At 41.7% G+C, this 17467-nt stretch overlaps 1 protein-coding gene across 1 annotated transcript; it reads left to right on the forward strand.

Annotated features, from left to right (window-relative positions):
* Nucleotides 1-3917: 3917 nt before the first annotated feature.
* On the forward strand, nucleotides 3918-17009 carry kcna10a (potassium voltage-gated channel, shaker-related subfamily, member 10a). The gene is made up of 2 exons (XM_076740738.1): nucleotides 3918-4153; nucleotides 14298-17009. The coding sequence occupies exon 2, from the start codon at nucleotides 14471-14473 to the stop codon at nucleotides 16211-16213; it is 1743 nt and encodes a 580-aa protein (XP_076596853.1). The 5' UTR covers nucleotides 3918-4153; nucleotides 14298-14470; the 3' UTR covers nucleotides 16214-17009.
* Nucleotides 17010-17467: the final 458 nt, after the last annotated feature.

The raw sequence follows: 17467 nt of genomic DNA on the forward strand, positions 1-17467 counted from the left end.
GCAGGGGTTAGACTTTGAGGAGAGGCGGACGTGGACAAATGAGAAAAGAAGAACACCACTGGGGAGCTCCATCCTGTCGATGTTTTTAATGAGCTGAATTGATTTATGCGTTTGGTCCACATTCTGCTGCTCTCCATCATATAGGCTACCTTTACTTACAGCCAAACACAGCAATGCAAGACTCTTCAATATTGTCCATTGTCCCAGTCAGATGCATTTATAATGTGGATTAACTGTTTGAGGTGAGCTAATTTTAAGAGTTCTGTCAGTTAATCCAGTAGAACACACATACATAAATAAAGCCATACATAGGATAATGAGGAGGCGTTTCCCATTAACAGGAAGGAAAGCTACTGCTTTCAGTATTTCCAGCCCTGCTGTTGCTTTACTGAGCTCCATCTGTTTTATCTCAGCTACCAATAAAATTAAGCATGTGGAAGCAAAACAAATACATCGTACAGTGCAACATGTTGAGAGGCATTAAAAGCTGATCTACATAGCCTAACCTAGCAAGCACAGCAGTGACCTTTACAGAAAAAAAGACTTCCAAGACAGAAAACAGAGACATCCCAGCTAAAGGGTATCAATTAAAACAGTGAGAAAACTTAAAAAAAAAAAAAGAAAAAAAAAGGGAAGAATGTCAACAAAACAAAACAATTTCATGACTTTATGATCAAATCAAAAATAAAGAAATTAAGAGTGAAAGAAAGAAGTGGAGAAACAATAGAAACAAAGCAAATTAATCACACATTGTTCTTATTTTGCTTAAATTTTATTATAGTAAAAAGACGTCAGCAGCTCTGCAACAGAAAGTAAAAAACCTTGGACAGCCTGGACACGTCAACACCAAAAAAATCGTTTGCCAAAATAAACTAATTTACGAGAGGGCAGAGAGATGTTCTCCTCAGATGTTAAAGTGTGTTGATGAACATCAAGGATTCTTTGCGTTCTTTGCATGAGCTCATGTGGAGCTGTTTGTGTGTGTGTGTGTGTGTGTGTGTGTGTGGCTAAGTACAATAATAGTCACCACAGTGAGGAAACAGGCAAATGATACCCACTTCCTCTCCTCTCTGTGCTTCCACCAACTCACTGCTCACAGACATGATATAGGGGGCTTAAAATATCCCACCCGTATAAATAATTCATAAACTCAAAACCATTTTCAACAATCCGTCCTGGTCTCCATTTTGCTTTTCTGCCTTTTCCTCATTTTTTGGTATATTCAGGTTCAAGTTTGATTCATTATATGAATGGTTTTTACCTGCTTTTCTTTATGCAAGAACACTGCAAAACAATGATAGGCATATAGACCCACTGGAGACATACACACACACACACACACACACACACACACACACACACACTAATCAGCTCTTTGTTTTTGTTCTTCTTACCTCTTAGTGCATTGATCAAGTATGCATCAGAAGTGGATTACATAATGGGGTTTTGATTGGAGAGCATTAGCAGTCGATGGTTACTTAGCTTTAGTAACTGTATCTCTAACTGAAGGGTTCATTTACTCTCTCTTCATCTGTCTGGTCTCCTGTGTTCAAACACCCAACTCATGAAGCTCTTTTTTCATTTAATTAAGCATTAGATTAGGATCATAGCATCCTTTAATGAGTCACAAACTAGAAGAAAATCTGTGGCTGAAGAGTAAGCAACCACCAAGCAGGGAAGAAGAGGCTCAAAACACCAGCAATCATTTGGAGCAATATAAAGGTATTTGTACCAGATTGAGGCCAACGTAGACTTTTTCTTTTCCTGACAAGACATAATAATATTAAGCAGAAGCAAAGCTAGCTGACGTAAAGCACCAAAGAAAAAACTGCAAACCTAATTAAACAGCAAAATCCTTCTCTTTTCTTCCCCCTTGTCTGCTTTGTTTTGGTTGCCTATCCCTGCTCTCTTTGGCCTATTTTTATGACTCTAATGGGAAAACAGAGCAGAAACAGTGTGTTGATAGCAGCAGCTTTAAGAGAAAAAGGAAAAACACAGAAGTGTGAGTGAGTGAGAGAAGAGCAGGAGATCAGGCCTGTTGAGACACGTAACAGGCTTCCTGGAAGAAGACAGCGTTACTCATTAATAAGTCACTAATAATAAGATGCACACACATATAAACACTCAGAATTATCCAGATTTGTGTGGCTGTGCTGCCAGTAAAAACAGTGAGATACTTGTGCCTGAATATGTCTAATCTATAAATGAGGTGATGTCCTAGAAGACTGAGAATCAAGAAGGCTAAATAAATTTGAGGGTATAGCTCAGACCTGAGACTAGAACGTGTATAGGAGGACATTAAAAATAGGAAATGGGTATTTCATGTTTATTGAACGGTGGCAACAATGAAAAAAATAAAAATGGAACCGGCTCTTCATTTCAAATTTGAACAATTGTGATTCGTTACAAAGCTGATCTGTGGCTATTCACTGCAGTCTGCAGATCCATGTCCATTATGATGGGCAAACACAGTGGCCAATTATTCAGTATGCCTGATGGGAAGGAGTTTTACATCTTAAAAGAGCATTTGGGCAACGTCCCGCACAAAGTTAGACAGGTCACATTTACAAATGAAGGCAAACGGTCACACAAACAACATCAAATCTAACCAAAAACTGCATGAATGCAGTGCCACCAGAAGCCTGCAGAGGGAAGCCTATCCATACTTTGCATGACACCCCATGTGGCCCTGTACTGATCCAGGCTCAGTCTGTCAGGAGCCAGACAGTGGCATCTCCTCCCTCACCCCAGGCTCCGGGGGTCAGCCAGTGGGAGCATCTGTGCCATACTCATCCATTAAAACAGTAGTGATGACAGATAGATATGACAGCAAGCAATGCAGTGAATCAATCTTATTTAATTATCGGGAATTTACCCTTTTGACCTGCATGGCCCTTATGAAATGCAATATAGGTACTTGCTGTTATGTTAGATAATAAAGTGCTGCTGGTGGAATAGTCAAAAGTAAAATGCTGATATTTAATGCAGGAGACAGTGAGCGTTAAAGGATAAGTTCAATATACATGCCCACATGTGTATCGAAACAGTTGTGAGTGGCTGTAACACTTCCTCCTGTCCATACATACAGTGAAAAGGACTCTTCTTAAATACATTTCAGTGTAAGAGATGGCGGACAAAACCCTTAATCCTCGTTGTGTACAGTTCAGCAGTCAAATCAAGTCGGTCACTCCTCGTCTCTGCTTTAGGCTGCGGTTTGAGGCCACATTTCCAGAATAACACACTTGAATAACACAGGATATCCCTGAGATCCACGGTTCTGCAGATTTGATTTTGATATTTCTTTCATGAGTCCAACAACTCTGTATGAGTGCAATGCTAAGACCTTTAAGTACAAACGTACTGCCTTGATTTACCACACCTCCTTCTCGGCTCAGCAGGAAAACACTCTGCATGGAAGCACAAAGTGGGAATTTCACACCACAAAGACTGTAATTTGGTCAGACTGCTGAAGCCTCATATTAACTTCAGCTGCACTTTAAAATGCACTTTGGCTCAGAAACATGGCTGAGGCCGATTTCTTACACTGGTGTCGCTTTATAGGAAGGAATCTCAGAAGGAACAATTACAGTGAGCAAAAACGCTTTCATTATACATGTGGGCATGTCAGTTTTGTGAGACTATAATTTGAAGGCAACCTGCGAAGGCAAAAAAAAAAAAAAAAAAAAAAAAGTGCTCCTTGCTTTAGCATTGTGATTAGAAATGAGAAGAGAAAGTTATCATGACTGCTGGTGGTCAAGAGAGCATAAAGCAGTCTGGCAGAGATTAGGAAACAAACCTTTTTTTAATCTCTCTCTCTCTCTCTCTCTCTCTCTCTCTCTCTCTCTCCTCCCCTGGAGTTACAGCGACACAGCTTTGGTTGGAGGACGAAGAAAAACAGGGATTTTACAAGCGGGGAATTGGCCAAATTAAGCATAGGCATGCTGTTGTTATGTCACGCTCACATCTGGCCCCAGGGCGATAGGCCGGGGCACTTCCGCCGTGCCTGCTGTGTGCGCGGTCAGCCCGGGGGTGAGAGGACGCGCGGTGCGGTCAGTCGATCCAGTGCGCACTAACCATGCCGCCGGCACGGCCCGGAGCACCAAACTTTCACCAACCACGCCCGGAAGTTTGGAGGATCGTGACGGCACTGAAGGTAGGCCGCTTTCCTCTCCTCGAACAACCTTTTACAACAAGTAAAAACTGTTCCTCAGTGATTGTTCACTGTGCGTTTTATAGTATTTTTTTTTTTCTCATTCAACTCACGACTTGCTCACTCGAGCTGCACGAGCGTTACGCCTGTCTGTGGCCGGAACAGCACAGAAATCACAGTTTACATCTTTTACTAAACTCTCTCAGCAGACTTTGTTTCTGAATGAAAGGAAAAAGGGAAAGTTAACATTCGGGCAAACAGATCAAGATAAAATCGTCCCTAACTCTGGATAAATCTGTACTTATATTTTCCTCACTAATCTAAGTATAAAAAGTTGGATTTGCTGAAAAAGATTCTAAAAGCATTTCTCAGTAGGTTATTTCTTATGTCCATCATTGTACCCAGTACTTCACTCACATTACTGCAGAACTCTCCTGTGCATTCATTTCCCCCTTTTCCATGTATACACCACGTTCTGTGACTACATTATTGGGGTCACAGACGGATCGGTCACAGAATTTGGTGTAACACCTCAGCTTGACTGAAAACATCGTATGTATTTAAGTAAAGTCTTGATCTGTAAAGTGGGTGATGCAGCTTGACTTCAGACTTTATGTTGTGTTTTCCTCTGTCTGGTGCAGGGTTCCATGCAGCCATCTCCACATGTATCCTCCTTGATTAAAGTTCAAACTACGATTAATCTGAATTGAAAACCCCTCAAAACTCAGCTTGCCCACCATCCTCCACCCCCCATCACGGCACACATTGTGTGATCCATCGATACCTGTTAATCACAGTATGTGGAGCAGAAACTTTGTTTAACAAATAAGAAATCTTTTCATGGTGACTTTAAATATAGTAAGTGTGCATTTTTCTTAAAATATGGTCTCTTTTTTCTGGTGGTGATAGTTTTTAACTTGAGGTAAATCACCAACTGAATGTCATGATGTACTCTATTGTCTTATTGAACACCATCAGCAGTTACATTTTCATAAGCTGGTATGCAAATATCTGTAGACTTGTTGCTCCAAGTTATCAAGCTGTTGCTGTTAGAAAAAGAAGTCTTTAGGGATCAAAAGCCGTACAGTATGTGTCATACGGTTATCGCTCAATATGCATGGTGAATGTTAGCATCTGTGGCTGTCTGAATGTCGTGCACGTGTGCCTCTTGTTTGTGCGCCACCTGAGATTAGTGATATGTAATAGAGAGTCAGACCAGATGGCCATATTTTCCTCGTCTGGATCTGGCACAAAAAAAAAGGCTTCTAAAAAAACAACGTAATATTCCTGTAAATGAGACGGACTTAATCCCCACTGTGGAGGAGGAATGCCAGGGCGGGAGGAGGAGGGTGGGCTGGGCAGACAGTGGGAGGGATGAGAGTGTGTCTGCTTTTATGAAATGACAATATTTAACCTTTTGAACCTTTTGTGAGCAAATAACCTTCTTCTCGCAGTGGGGGGAGAGTTCTGAGAATATCTTAACGCTCACAATGACAAGACGACTTCTTACAGGCCCTGAAAACCCATTTCCTCAATCAGTTTCTAATAATGGGAATGTGCCATTTTCTGCCAAATTTAGAACAGTTTTCATTATTTCACGTCAGAGATTTCCTTTTTCTCTCTGTGCTTTCTTACTGGTTATAGGTTAGTAGGGCTAAGTTGGAAAATCTGATGATTTGTTGACTTGTTTGGTCACTGTCAGTCAAATGTGATCACACAAACCTCGCACAGTCTGAATGAATAATTTTTTTTTGTAACTTTTTTTCTGTGTATGAACTGATGTGCTACATATACATTTATCATAGAGACAGAGTTGTAGCATTGGTGTACAGCTCTGCTTTCTAATGGTTGGCCTTTGGCGAGGTGTCTGCGTATGTGCGGTGGGTGTGTGACAGTTTCATCCTGACAGACAGACCCATGCTGGCACGTCAGTCTTTTTGTCAGCCTCGGTGCCAGTGAGTGATGATGTCCTGTCAAAGCAACAAGAGTTGACTTGGCTGACTGTTTACACGAACACACCAAGGAGCCACGCTCAGTGTTTGTCCATATCCACAAGAAGCAATAAGCAACGTAACTGCATTGCAGTTAATGCATGTATAGTGAATGACTTTGTACATCAGACATAATGTAAAACGAGAGCATGCTGCAGCCTGATTCCATCAAACATCACTATTAGATGTTCGACTTCTGCTTAGTGCTGACTGAGAGACAGGTACTGTAGATCTGGAATATAATGAATGCAGTATTTTGGGGACTGTTCAAACCCAGGTTATCAGGTAAACAAAGCAGAGATTAGCCGGAATGTCGAGTTGTTGTCAAGTCTGGATGTCCGCTGGTTACCCAGAGGCTAAATCGTCGTTAGATTCAGCTGATGGGCTCCGTGATTGGGTCCAGGTGTGTTGGGGGCTTCTTCAGTGGCACATAGAAAATGAATAAAACAGCCCGAAGATTGAATGAATGTTGATAAGCCTTCGGTTTTGTCATGGTCTGAAGTGTGCCTACTAGATGCTCTACAGGAAGTTTTTAATTCATTAGGAAGTGATTTTGGCTGTACTTTGCTCATGCTGGTGTTCGGGTGTTTCTGTGTGTGTGTGTGTGTGTGTGTGTGTGTGTGTGTGTGTGTGTGTGTGTGTGTGTGTGTGTGTGTGTATGTGTGTCTTGTCAAAAGGCCAAGGGAGGATTTTGGTCCCAGCTGCTGTGCACTGGGACTTGGCCTGGAGCCTGGAGACACACCCATGTCAGCATCAACAGCTTACATCTTATGAATGCCTCGCGGAGGCTGCACGTAGACCACAAATCTGCTCTAGACGACCATATGGAGGAGGGATTGGTTACATGGGCAAAAATGGATATTTCTAGCATTTTATCAAGATATTTCAATTCAGGTATCTTTAATTCTGTGCCCGTGTGCGTAATTCAAAATAACGTAATGAACAGTTTTAACTTCCACTCCATGAATTCTTGATGTTTAACATACTTCAGCCACTCTGATTTGGGCTGTGCATAAGAATCAAGCTACAGTTTCTCTTGGAATAATCTGCTTTAATCAGTAACAACACAAACAACACAAGACCCCAAACCTCCATCTCTTGGTGTTCAAACTCATGTCTGTATTAACAAAAAAATTTGATTTTATTAATTATCATTATTATAAATTAATCCCATATACATTATTCTAAAACTATATGATATGCCACAATGTTTTTTATTGCGAAACAACATAAATGATTAAAGGCTAATCAAGCTAAAAGAAGATGTAAGTTATTGAAGTTACAGAAACAGTCACCACCTGGACATGCTTTTCATGCAGAATGAAGTCTTTACTGCAGATCTTTGTTGAATTTTCTCTTAGGACACACCACACACACACACACACACACACACACACACACACACACACACGCTCACATCCACACACACACATGTTCACGCTACAGTACAAACATACAATAGAGTGTCACCTCATATAACTGGCTCACACTGATGATCATCGAGGGTCCATTTTGCATCTATTTTTGGCTAAGTTAATGAGAGGCAGCGTTTGGCTCTGCTCGTGTGAACTGCATTACCAAATGGACATTTGTAATTCACATTTCAGTAAGTGATTTAAAAGCTCAAGAGAGGGATAACCTTATGATATTCCAAAAATCTGTTATTTGGATAATAGACGTGTGATAATTAAAAATATACTCTCAATGGCCATCTGCAGTACTGTCTGAAAGCGTTTCCAAAAGTGTGTGTGTGTGTGTGTATTGAATACAAATGACTGACTGTGTGTAGTATGCTTGTTTGTCAGTGTGCATGCTTGTGTATCTGCACATCATGTAAACATTTGCACTATATGCATGTGCTTTTTTAAAAAAAGAGTTAACAGTCATGGTGCAAATGGAGAACAAGGCCTCTGTCTCCTACTGTGTGAATTATAGTCATACAACTTTTCTGCATTAGCAATCTATGATCAATGGAAACATTATTAATATCATATGACAGGAAGAAGTGGTGTGACACTCCTGTAGTGCAGCACAAAGTCATGGAGTTTTTTTTTCATTTCTAGGGTTTTTTTTAGTATTCTGCTGAATGTTTTCATTAACCGATTAATCTTTTTGTCTGTTAAATTAAAGGAAATAGCAGAGAAAGCCTGATAATTTCCCACAGCTGCATTGAAATAGCTCGAAAGACAAACTCAGACATTCAGTTTGTTATCATACAGTATGTGACGCAGCAAACAATCAGTTCTTCACACTTAAGATGCTTCTACCAGGGAACGCTTTCCATCTTTGCTTGACTCAAAATGACTCAAATGAAAAATATACAATCAAAACAGTTAACAGACTAATCCATTAATCAACTAATCATTGCAGCTCTAATTCTTATTCTTGAACTAGGGCCTTAATCTTCCCTGAAGTTCCACAAGTGGTTTTATTTATTTAACCTTCACTTGAAATAAAGTTTAGCTTCCATAAGGATTTTAAAGATGTAGCAGTTGGAAGGCATTAACAGTGAGCTAACAGTTTTGCTTGTTCAATCTCCACATTCTGGCTGATACATCAGAAAATATGACTCAAGCAGCATCATATTTTCCCCGTGTGTGTATCTGTGTGTGTGTGTGTGTGTGTGTGTGTGTGTGTGTGTGTGTGTGTGTGTGTGTGTGTGTGTGTGTTCTGTGCTTGTGTGCCTATCTGTGATGGCTCGCTCATATCTGTGTTGATCTGACAGAAGAGATCCCTCGGCTTATAGCACTGAGCTGCCCAGCCTGTATTAATCTGCTTAATAGGGTAAACTTCTGGTCCAAAAATACCAGCTCTACCAACCAATGCCCTCACACAGCCAGAAACCCCACACCACATCGCAGGAGCATAACAAAGGGTCCAAACACACAAGGTCAACCATACCATAATTACTGCAAATTGAAGTGAGAATGTGGCCCGTGGGTTCTTGACACAGAATGAAAGTCGAGCATAATGTCTGCACGCTTGCGGGAGCGCACTTAACAGACACACCAACTGTGCTCAGCTGCAAACATCTGGCACACTGCAGATTTACTCTTGAATATTATTCAGAAAAGTATGTTGGAATTTGGACTTCAGTGTGTGATGAGCGAAGCGAAAAGCCATTTAAAGGAGATCATTTTATCGTAGTTTATTGTTTTGTAAGCGGGGGGCATTAAAACAGCTGCAGCAGAGGTGCCTTTAAGCAAATATGCATCAGAGTTTAACAGCACAGTCTATAAATTTTATATTATAAAGCTTAGCAAAGCATTTAATAGAGCAGGGTACCATATACCTGCCAGATATAACAAAGGCTCCACTTAGATTAAAATGTGGGATTTTCACCAGGATCAGCTGCAAGCAAACAATCATTTGAAACTTTAATGAAACCTCTGAAGCCTCAAGCCTGAGTGGAATTACTGAGGACACACACACACACAAAGACAAAAAACACACTTAAAACCCATAAAAAACCTTCTGGCTGATGTCAGAGCTGAAGGTTTGGGAGACATAATGGCTGTAATAAACCGTATCTGTCACAAGCTTGACCTCTGTAGCTTTTAAATCTTTTATGCTTTAAAAGGTCTGAAGTCGGTCATCTTGCTCCTCCTCAGTCAACAAAGAGCTTCAGAGTCCACCAACAGAATGGACATAATGTGTTGTCTCCTCATGGGGAGGGGGTATAAATGTGACTTAAATCAGTTTGGTCACAAAGACACAGTGTGTCAGTGTTTTTGTGTGCATGATTGCGTGTTCGCACCTTTGCACAGGAGTGGAAAAGTAGATCAGTCTTCACACAATGCTACCTAACTGAACGATGACATGAATTAACTTTCATTTTGCCTAAATTACTTTATTTTGTCATGTGGAAACAGTGCATGATGCATGTTGAGACGGTGACAGTGCGTTTATAAAGCAATTATCTTTATATTAAAGCAGAAAAGGTAAATTTAAAAAAAAAGGTTGCATGCAGTGTTTTGGTTTGTATGGTAAATATTGGACATATACATGCATTTCTTGCTGACCAGCTAGCAAAGGATTGGCTTGTAGTTAAGCTAGATCTGCCTGAACATCTGTTCATGTTTACACACATGTGCTAAAGTCGCAGAGGTTAGCTTACTAAAATGTACAGTAGCTCAGCACAGCATGCAATACCATATTTCTGATGTAGATCTCCATATTGTCCGACAGGTTTTTTTTCCCTACCACATGTGTATTGCCTGTGTTTGTGAGCATTACAGCATGACATGGTGCAGGAGTTGTTATCTCATGGGTTTCTCTCACTATGACTCCCCCTGTGTATTAATAGCGTGGCAAGAATAGCCGGAGCACCATGGGTTGGCGTGGGCCCCATATGACACCTCTGTTTTACTCTCATCTAAAACGTGTCAAGGTCACACGGTCTCCTTAGACGCATTTTGTACTCACAGCTACACAGCACAGCTGCTGCTGTCTTTTTCCATGCATGTGAATGCAGTGTGTGATGTACTGTATATGTTGAGTCATATACATCGATTTTTTCTCATTCCTTGATGTCAACAAAAGAACATCTGGTTTGATTGTGGTTGAGAGTTTTTTCAATCTCATTGCATTTTAGCATTTAAGCATCCATACACATTATCTACTGCATATGTGATCCAGATTAAAACAGCTGTATTTTTAAGTATTTTTCCCCATATTTATCCGGTAATTGATATACTGTGAACAAATGAACAGTATGCATGAGTCATGGGATCTAGAAAAAGTTTTTCATGGGTTGTCTAGATGCACAATGTCTGGATTAAGAGTATAACAAACCTATTGATTAGATTGTTTAAGTGTACTATTTACAGATATGTGACAACATGCTGTCATCCATTAACACATGGTCAAATGTCTGCAGTCAAAATATTTTTAATAGAGAATCACAATATAATACAGTGATTTTACTGTAAGTGTGACCGGAACATTAAGAAAGTCTGACAGGAAGAATGAAAAATGATCTCGTATGACTGCCTCATTCATTTAGAGGTACTTTAGCACTTTGCTTCCGGAAGGGCTTCATCATGAGTCATTTTTAGGAGACTGTTCATGACAGTTCTCATTATGACTCCACTGAGGCAGAAAGATATAAAAATTTCTATTCTTGCGTGGGTACTTGTAATTCATAAGTCACAAGTCAAATTGAAGGGCATGAGAAGGAGTTAATCTCACAATTACACAAAATATTAATGGAAATAGAGCAAGACATGTTGATTAAACAGCGCTGACAAGACTCTCCACAGTAGTTGTTCATGCATGCTCTAAGAATTATGAGAGTGGAGTGGCAGCTTCCTTCCATGCCTGCTGTGTGTACAAATTTACAGCATGCAGACTGGGTGATAAGGTCGAGTGTGCCTGAGCATCTCGCCATGGAAGATCACCTATGACATGATCCGTTTCTCCTTTTCTTCCTGCTCTAGTGACAGACTCGTTAAAAATGCATGTTCTCAAGGTGTTCAGCTTAGAAAGAGCTTATAGTTAAAGAGCTGAGGGAGGTGATAATATCGGAGCTCTGACAAGTTGAAAGTGAAAGGCGTAGCGCCGTGTTGGGTGAGGAGGGCAGCTTTGGCTCCTGTGCCCGCATGTCACTCTCTCATCATTCGTTCTTCCCCGTCGTGTTGAACATGTGGATGGAGTTGTTAAGCATCAATTATTTATTGTGATACTGTAAATAAGTCAGATATGGATACGGCCTGCGTGTTTGTGTGTGTGTAGGGTGACTGAAGCATGGCGAGATCTGAGGATCTAATCACACCGTTCCAGTCTATAGGGCCTTGAGCACAGCACTGAGATTACTGAGAGAAATGACACACATGGCCAGATGCACACACACACACACACACACACACACACACACACACACACACACACAAACACTTTTGTGTATTGTAAAAAAAAATGTAAGTGAAGCAATACTTTTCTCTTACTGATTTTCTGTTTGTGTGTGTGTGTGTGTGTGTGTGTGTGTGTGTGTGTGTGTGTGCGTGTGTGTGTGTGTGTGTGGCCTTTGCCCCAGCTCTAGTTTCTACTCCAGCATAAGGTTACCCAATGTAGTCTGTGATAGATTAGTCATTCTGATGCCAACTGAGGAGGAACTTGCAGTGGCTCCTCTGTGTTTGCTTTTTGTAGCATATTGTACACACATGGTCTGCAGGCTACTTGCTAAGGAAGGTAAGGTATTTTTTTGCGTGTTTGTTGCAGTTTATACTGTCTACAACTACCGTGTTTCTTCCTTTAGCAGAGACCAGAGTCCTGGGAGCAGATTTTGGACTGCAGTCTCTGCTGACCCAGAGAGCACATTTCACATGTCACTGATTTCACTCTGTTTGTAAGAGAAAGCAGAATCTTAACCTAAATATATCACTCTGAACGGGACTTGGGCACTACTGTAACCAAAGCTAAATAGCTGAGTCAGTGGGATCATCTTGTTTTTGGAAATTGTCATACGTCTCTCCATTACTTTTGGAGGTTCAAGAGTTGGCAGTTCTTTATGTTACATTAGGCAAACTGAAATATTGATGCCATACTGAGTTATTGGAAAAAATGTAAGAACTGGTCAAGCAGAAGATTATTATTGGCTTATTTCTGATGATTTGCTGCTTCTATTTTAGGATCATGAGAAAGTTCTGGTGGCTCAAAGGATCAAATGATGTCATTCTGGTCATGTGATTTAAGAGTGGAGAGGAGGATTTGATTTATCTTTTTTCCCTTTTTTGTGGCTTTCATCAAGTGTTGTAATACTCCCCAGCTAATTCTGTTTCCAACTTCGTCTTGTTGGACATTCCCAGTTTTGTGTGCACAAACCTTCACAGTTTCTGTTTCTTTTATCCCTCATCATCATCTGTTTCCTCTGCTCTTGATGAACCAGCCCTCTTTCCTTGTCATGGCTGCTCTCTCATCATCCTGTCTATCCATCCACCCACCTATCAACTCCCATTCTCTCTCATTGTCACTTTCCTTCTTTATTCACTCCGTCCTCATCCCACCCACCCAGTCCTTCCACCCACATCTGTCTTCCCAACAATTTTCATGTCATCCTCCTTATTCATTCAGCTGGCCCATCTCTCTCTCTCCCTCTCTCCCTCCCAGCAGGATTGGTATCACTAGCATTGGTTTTAGGTGGTGACTCATCTCTGGAGTCTTTAATTAAACATCTGCAGGCGTCAGCACCCGGTCATATGCACATTTGGACAAATGCATTCATACTGATGCGTGCTCACCTCAGAGAGCTGCGTTATCTTAAGTTAAATCCCACAAGCTCTGGTAAATTTGAGTGCAGAAACAGTTGGCACAATAGGAGCAGAGTGGGTTTCTAGAAGAAACAGCACAGTGGCACAGTGCAGTTTCAATGTGTGCCCTGGTGTCTGGACGAAGCCCGGCCCATGCTATCACTGTACAGACGGTTAATTATGCACTAATGTATGCACAGCCCCAGTTACCCTGCCCTATCCTCTCCTTCTACCTGCATTAGGGTCATTACAGGGCGTTATATTTGTGCTTATGTGTGTGTGTGAGGAAGAGAAGTAATGTGTGTGCACATGTATGCCAGTGAGTGTATGAACTAGTTGATTAGAGACATTGAGTATGCATACTAGATGAGGAGTTGGAAGAGCTTGTTTCATCATTTTGGAAGAAAATATCACAAGTTTATGGCAACAGTTTGACAAAGTGATTAGAACAGTTAGAGATATTTAAACATGTGACAAATTATCCCTCCATTTGTTACACTTTCATCCAAATACTTACTGACTGTTTAGTTTTGTGTTTGTTGTCTTCCTTTTTCACAGTTACATGACTCATCACAGTGCCTCCACAATAACAGACTGTGGAAAAAAGTAGCAAGGGGTTTTCTACTATGATTTTCTTTCAAAAAGACTAAAATTGTCTCCTGCTAGTATGACAATCTCTTCTTTCTTTCCATCCTCTAGCTGCCCTGCCCTCCTTTCTCCCCTCATTCTGTCCTTCCCTCCCTCATTCGTCCTTCTCTCACGGCTGGTTTCCAGAGAGATGGTATCTAAGAAACAAGGAGTCATGATAAAACGTGCTTTCCGACGTCATATCCATGTCACCTGATGACACCCTTAACCCTTGGCAGAAATACACTGACTCTCTTTCTGTCTCTGTCTCTTGCTCTACAGGTGCTGGAGGGAAACAAGAATAGAAGAGGTTTTCAGTTTGTCCTGTGCTGAGGACTAACTGCTCTGGTACTCTGCTGCTGAGTCTGGTGGCTGAGCCTCCCATCTGTCCATCTGTGTGTGTGTGATTGTCTTAACCTGGGGTCCCAAGGCTTTGCACTGGCTGAACCGCAGCCATGGAGGTTGCCCTGGTAGACTTTGAGAGCCTGGACCTCAACGGCAGCCTGGAGGATGAGGTGGACACCTATGCTGATGAGACCACAGCTCTCACGGTGGACATGCCCCCAGAGCACAGCAGCCCAGGCAGCAACTACCTTCTGCGAGCCGCTCAGCTCTCTTCTACGCCATCCCACCACAGTCAAGTACCCACTTGCATGTGGGAATCCACCTCATCCTCGCCCACACCACATACACAGACACTCGGAGTACCCCAGTCCCCCACAATGCCAACTCCAAGCAGACAGGGGCGCAGCAGCTGTGCCAGTATGATCTCCAACTGGAAATTGCTGCTAAGCAGCGAGGGCACTAAGGAGAGTGAGACCATCTTCAGCCGGCTTGCAAAGGAGTGCTGTGAGGATCTATTTGTAGATAAACGAGGGCTTGATGATGGAGACCAGAAAGTCATCATCAACATTGCCGGCCTTCGTTTTGAGACCCAGCTCAAAACATTGGACCAGTTTCCAGAGACGCTGCTAGGAGATCCTTTGAAGAGGATGGACTACTTTGATCCAATGAGGAACGAGTACTTCTTTGATCGCAACCGACCCAGCTTTGACGGGATCTTGTATTACTACCAGTCAGGGGGTAAGATCAGACGTCCAGCTAATGTTCCCCTGGATGTGTTTGCAGATGAAATTTTGTTCTATGAGCTTGGAAGTGATGCCATGGAGCAGTTCAGAGAAGATGAAGGATTCATAAAGGACGTTGAGATCCCTCTACCTGATAATGATGTATACAGGCAATTCTGGCTGCTGTTTGAATACCCAGAGAGCTCAAATGCAGCCCGAGGTGTAGCACTGGTGTCTGTTTTTGTTATTGTCATATCCATCATTATTTTCTGCTTGGAAACACTGCCAGAATTCAGAGATGACACTGACCCAATTGTGCCCACAGCGGTACAGCCTTTCAACCAATCTAGAGTTTACACTTCTGTGAAGCCTGCTGGTGTAAAGCCCACAACTTTCTCTGATCCCTTCTTCATCATTGAGACCGCCTGCATTGCGTGGTTCTTCTTTGAGCTGTGTGTGAGATTTTTGGTCTGCCCTAGCAAAAAGGAGTTTTTCCACAACCTCATGAACATGATTGACATTATATCAATCATCCCTTATTTTGTTACCGTGGTTACAGAAATGGTCACAACGCCACAAGAGAGCTCAGGACAGAACATGTCTTTGGCCATTCTGCGTATCATCCGACTGGTCAGGGTGTTTCGCATATTCAAACTCTCACGTCACTCCAAGGGGCTGCAGATCCTTGGACAGACGCTGAAGGCCAGCATGCGTGAGCTTGGTTTGCTCATCTTCTTCCTCTTCATCGGAGTCATCCTCTTCTCCAGTGCTATCTACTTTGCCGAGGTAGACGAGCCTAACACACAGTTTGTCAGCATACCTGATGGCTTCTGGTGGGCTGTGGTCACCATGACCACTGTTGGCTACGGGGATATGTGTCCCATTACCATGGGGGGTAAAATGGTGGGCACCTTGTGTGCCATCGCAGGTGTGCTGACCATTGCTTTGCCCGTTCCCGTCATTGTTTCCAACTTCAACTACTTCTACCACAGAGAGACGGAAGCAGAGGACAAGTTGCCCTTGGCAGATGCTGTTGAACAAGCCATGAATGCTGAGACAAGTACCAAAGAAGGTAGCAACATCTCACTCAATAAAGCCAATGGCATCTGGCAGAGTGGTAAAGGGAAATAACTGTTGGAGGACACATTTTGGCGGAGAGACAAGCACGAAAGAGACATTAGAGCAGTTGTAGCAGCAGAGTATGGGGGAAATTAACTGCAATGATTTCCCTCAAGTGATGATCTAATGGGATCAATGAGATAAAATGTTTGTACCTAGCGAAAACGATATACAGGATGTGCTGTATTTACCTCTTATGTCTAACATGAAATAACAGACAAGTGGAAGAATTCATTTTGTTCAGGATTGTGTGTCAACATATTTCAAGTCTACTTTGTGTTAGGACTCTACCTTTAGTTGCATAGAAAACTGTCATTGTCACAACTCAGCAGAAAATTCAGGATTTTTTTTTTATAATTTTGGTCTTATTTCCGTTATCTTGGCCATTAATCTCATTCCTTACAGCATTTTGCGACCGTCTTCACTAAGATTTTTGATCACATATACTCTTAACACAGCTTTAACAGTTTCTTCTGGGGCCATAAAGTTTCAACCACTCAGATTTAGAGATCAGGTCAGGTTAAGAGAAAAGTTAAATCAAAGTCACAACCTGAAATGTTAATATGATTGTATCTGTTAAATGAATTGCAGAGCTACTTCTTGGTCCAGCTTGCAGTGATCACCTTTCTGTTGTCGACAAAATACAGGTCCCCACAATTTAAATCATTACATTTTAGGGTGAAGACTGAGGATAGGGTTGTGGGTTAGGTAAGGTTAGGTTAGGTATAGGGTTAGGGTAAGTCTCCAGGAAATGAGTCTGTGTGTCCCCACAAGTGATGAAAACCCTGTGTGTGTGTGTGTGTGTGTGTGTGTGTGTGTGTGTGTGTGTGTGTGTGTATGTACAGTCACATTGTGGGGACTAGCCTTCCTTATGACAAAACGCAAGTCCTCACAATGTAAATCATTAAATTTTAGAATGAAGAAGAATGTGCGCATGCGTGTGTGCGTGCGAACGTGCATGTGTAGCACCCAACAGCACAACTGGACTTTTTTTGGTTTTCGAAAACATTGCTTGAGGCAAATCTTCGGTGGCACCCAGTGGAAGCTGCCACAGTCTGCGCATACCTGTGAAAAATCATATCTGATAGGAATGATGGCCAGTCTTACACAAATAAGACCAAGGTTGTAAAAAAATAACATGCAAAAAAACATAAACACAGTTTTCCTCTAAGTGTTGTGAATAGGTAACTTGTGTATAGTTTCTAGATTATAGCTCTGCTGTATTTATATGTTTAAAGATGTATCATGACTCTATTGTATTTATTC

Source organism: Chaetodon auriga, chromosome 10 (assembly GCF_051107435.1).
Source record: "Chaetodon auriga isolate fChaAug3 chromosome 10, fChaAug3.hap1, whole genome shotgun sequence".
Lineage (NCBI taxonomy): Eukaryota > Metazoa > Chordata > Actinopteri > Chaetodontiformes > Chaetodontidae > Chaetodon > Chaetodon auriga.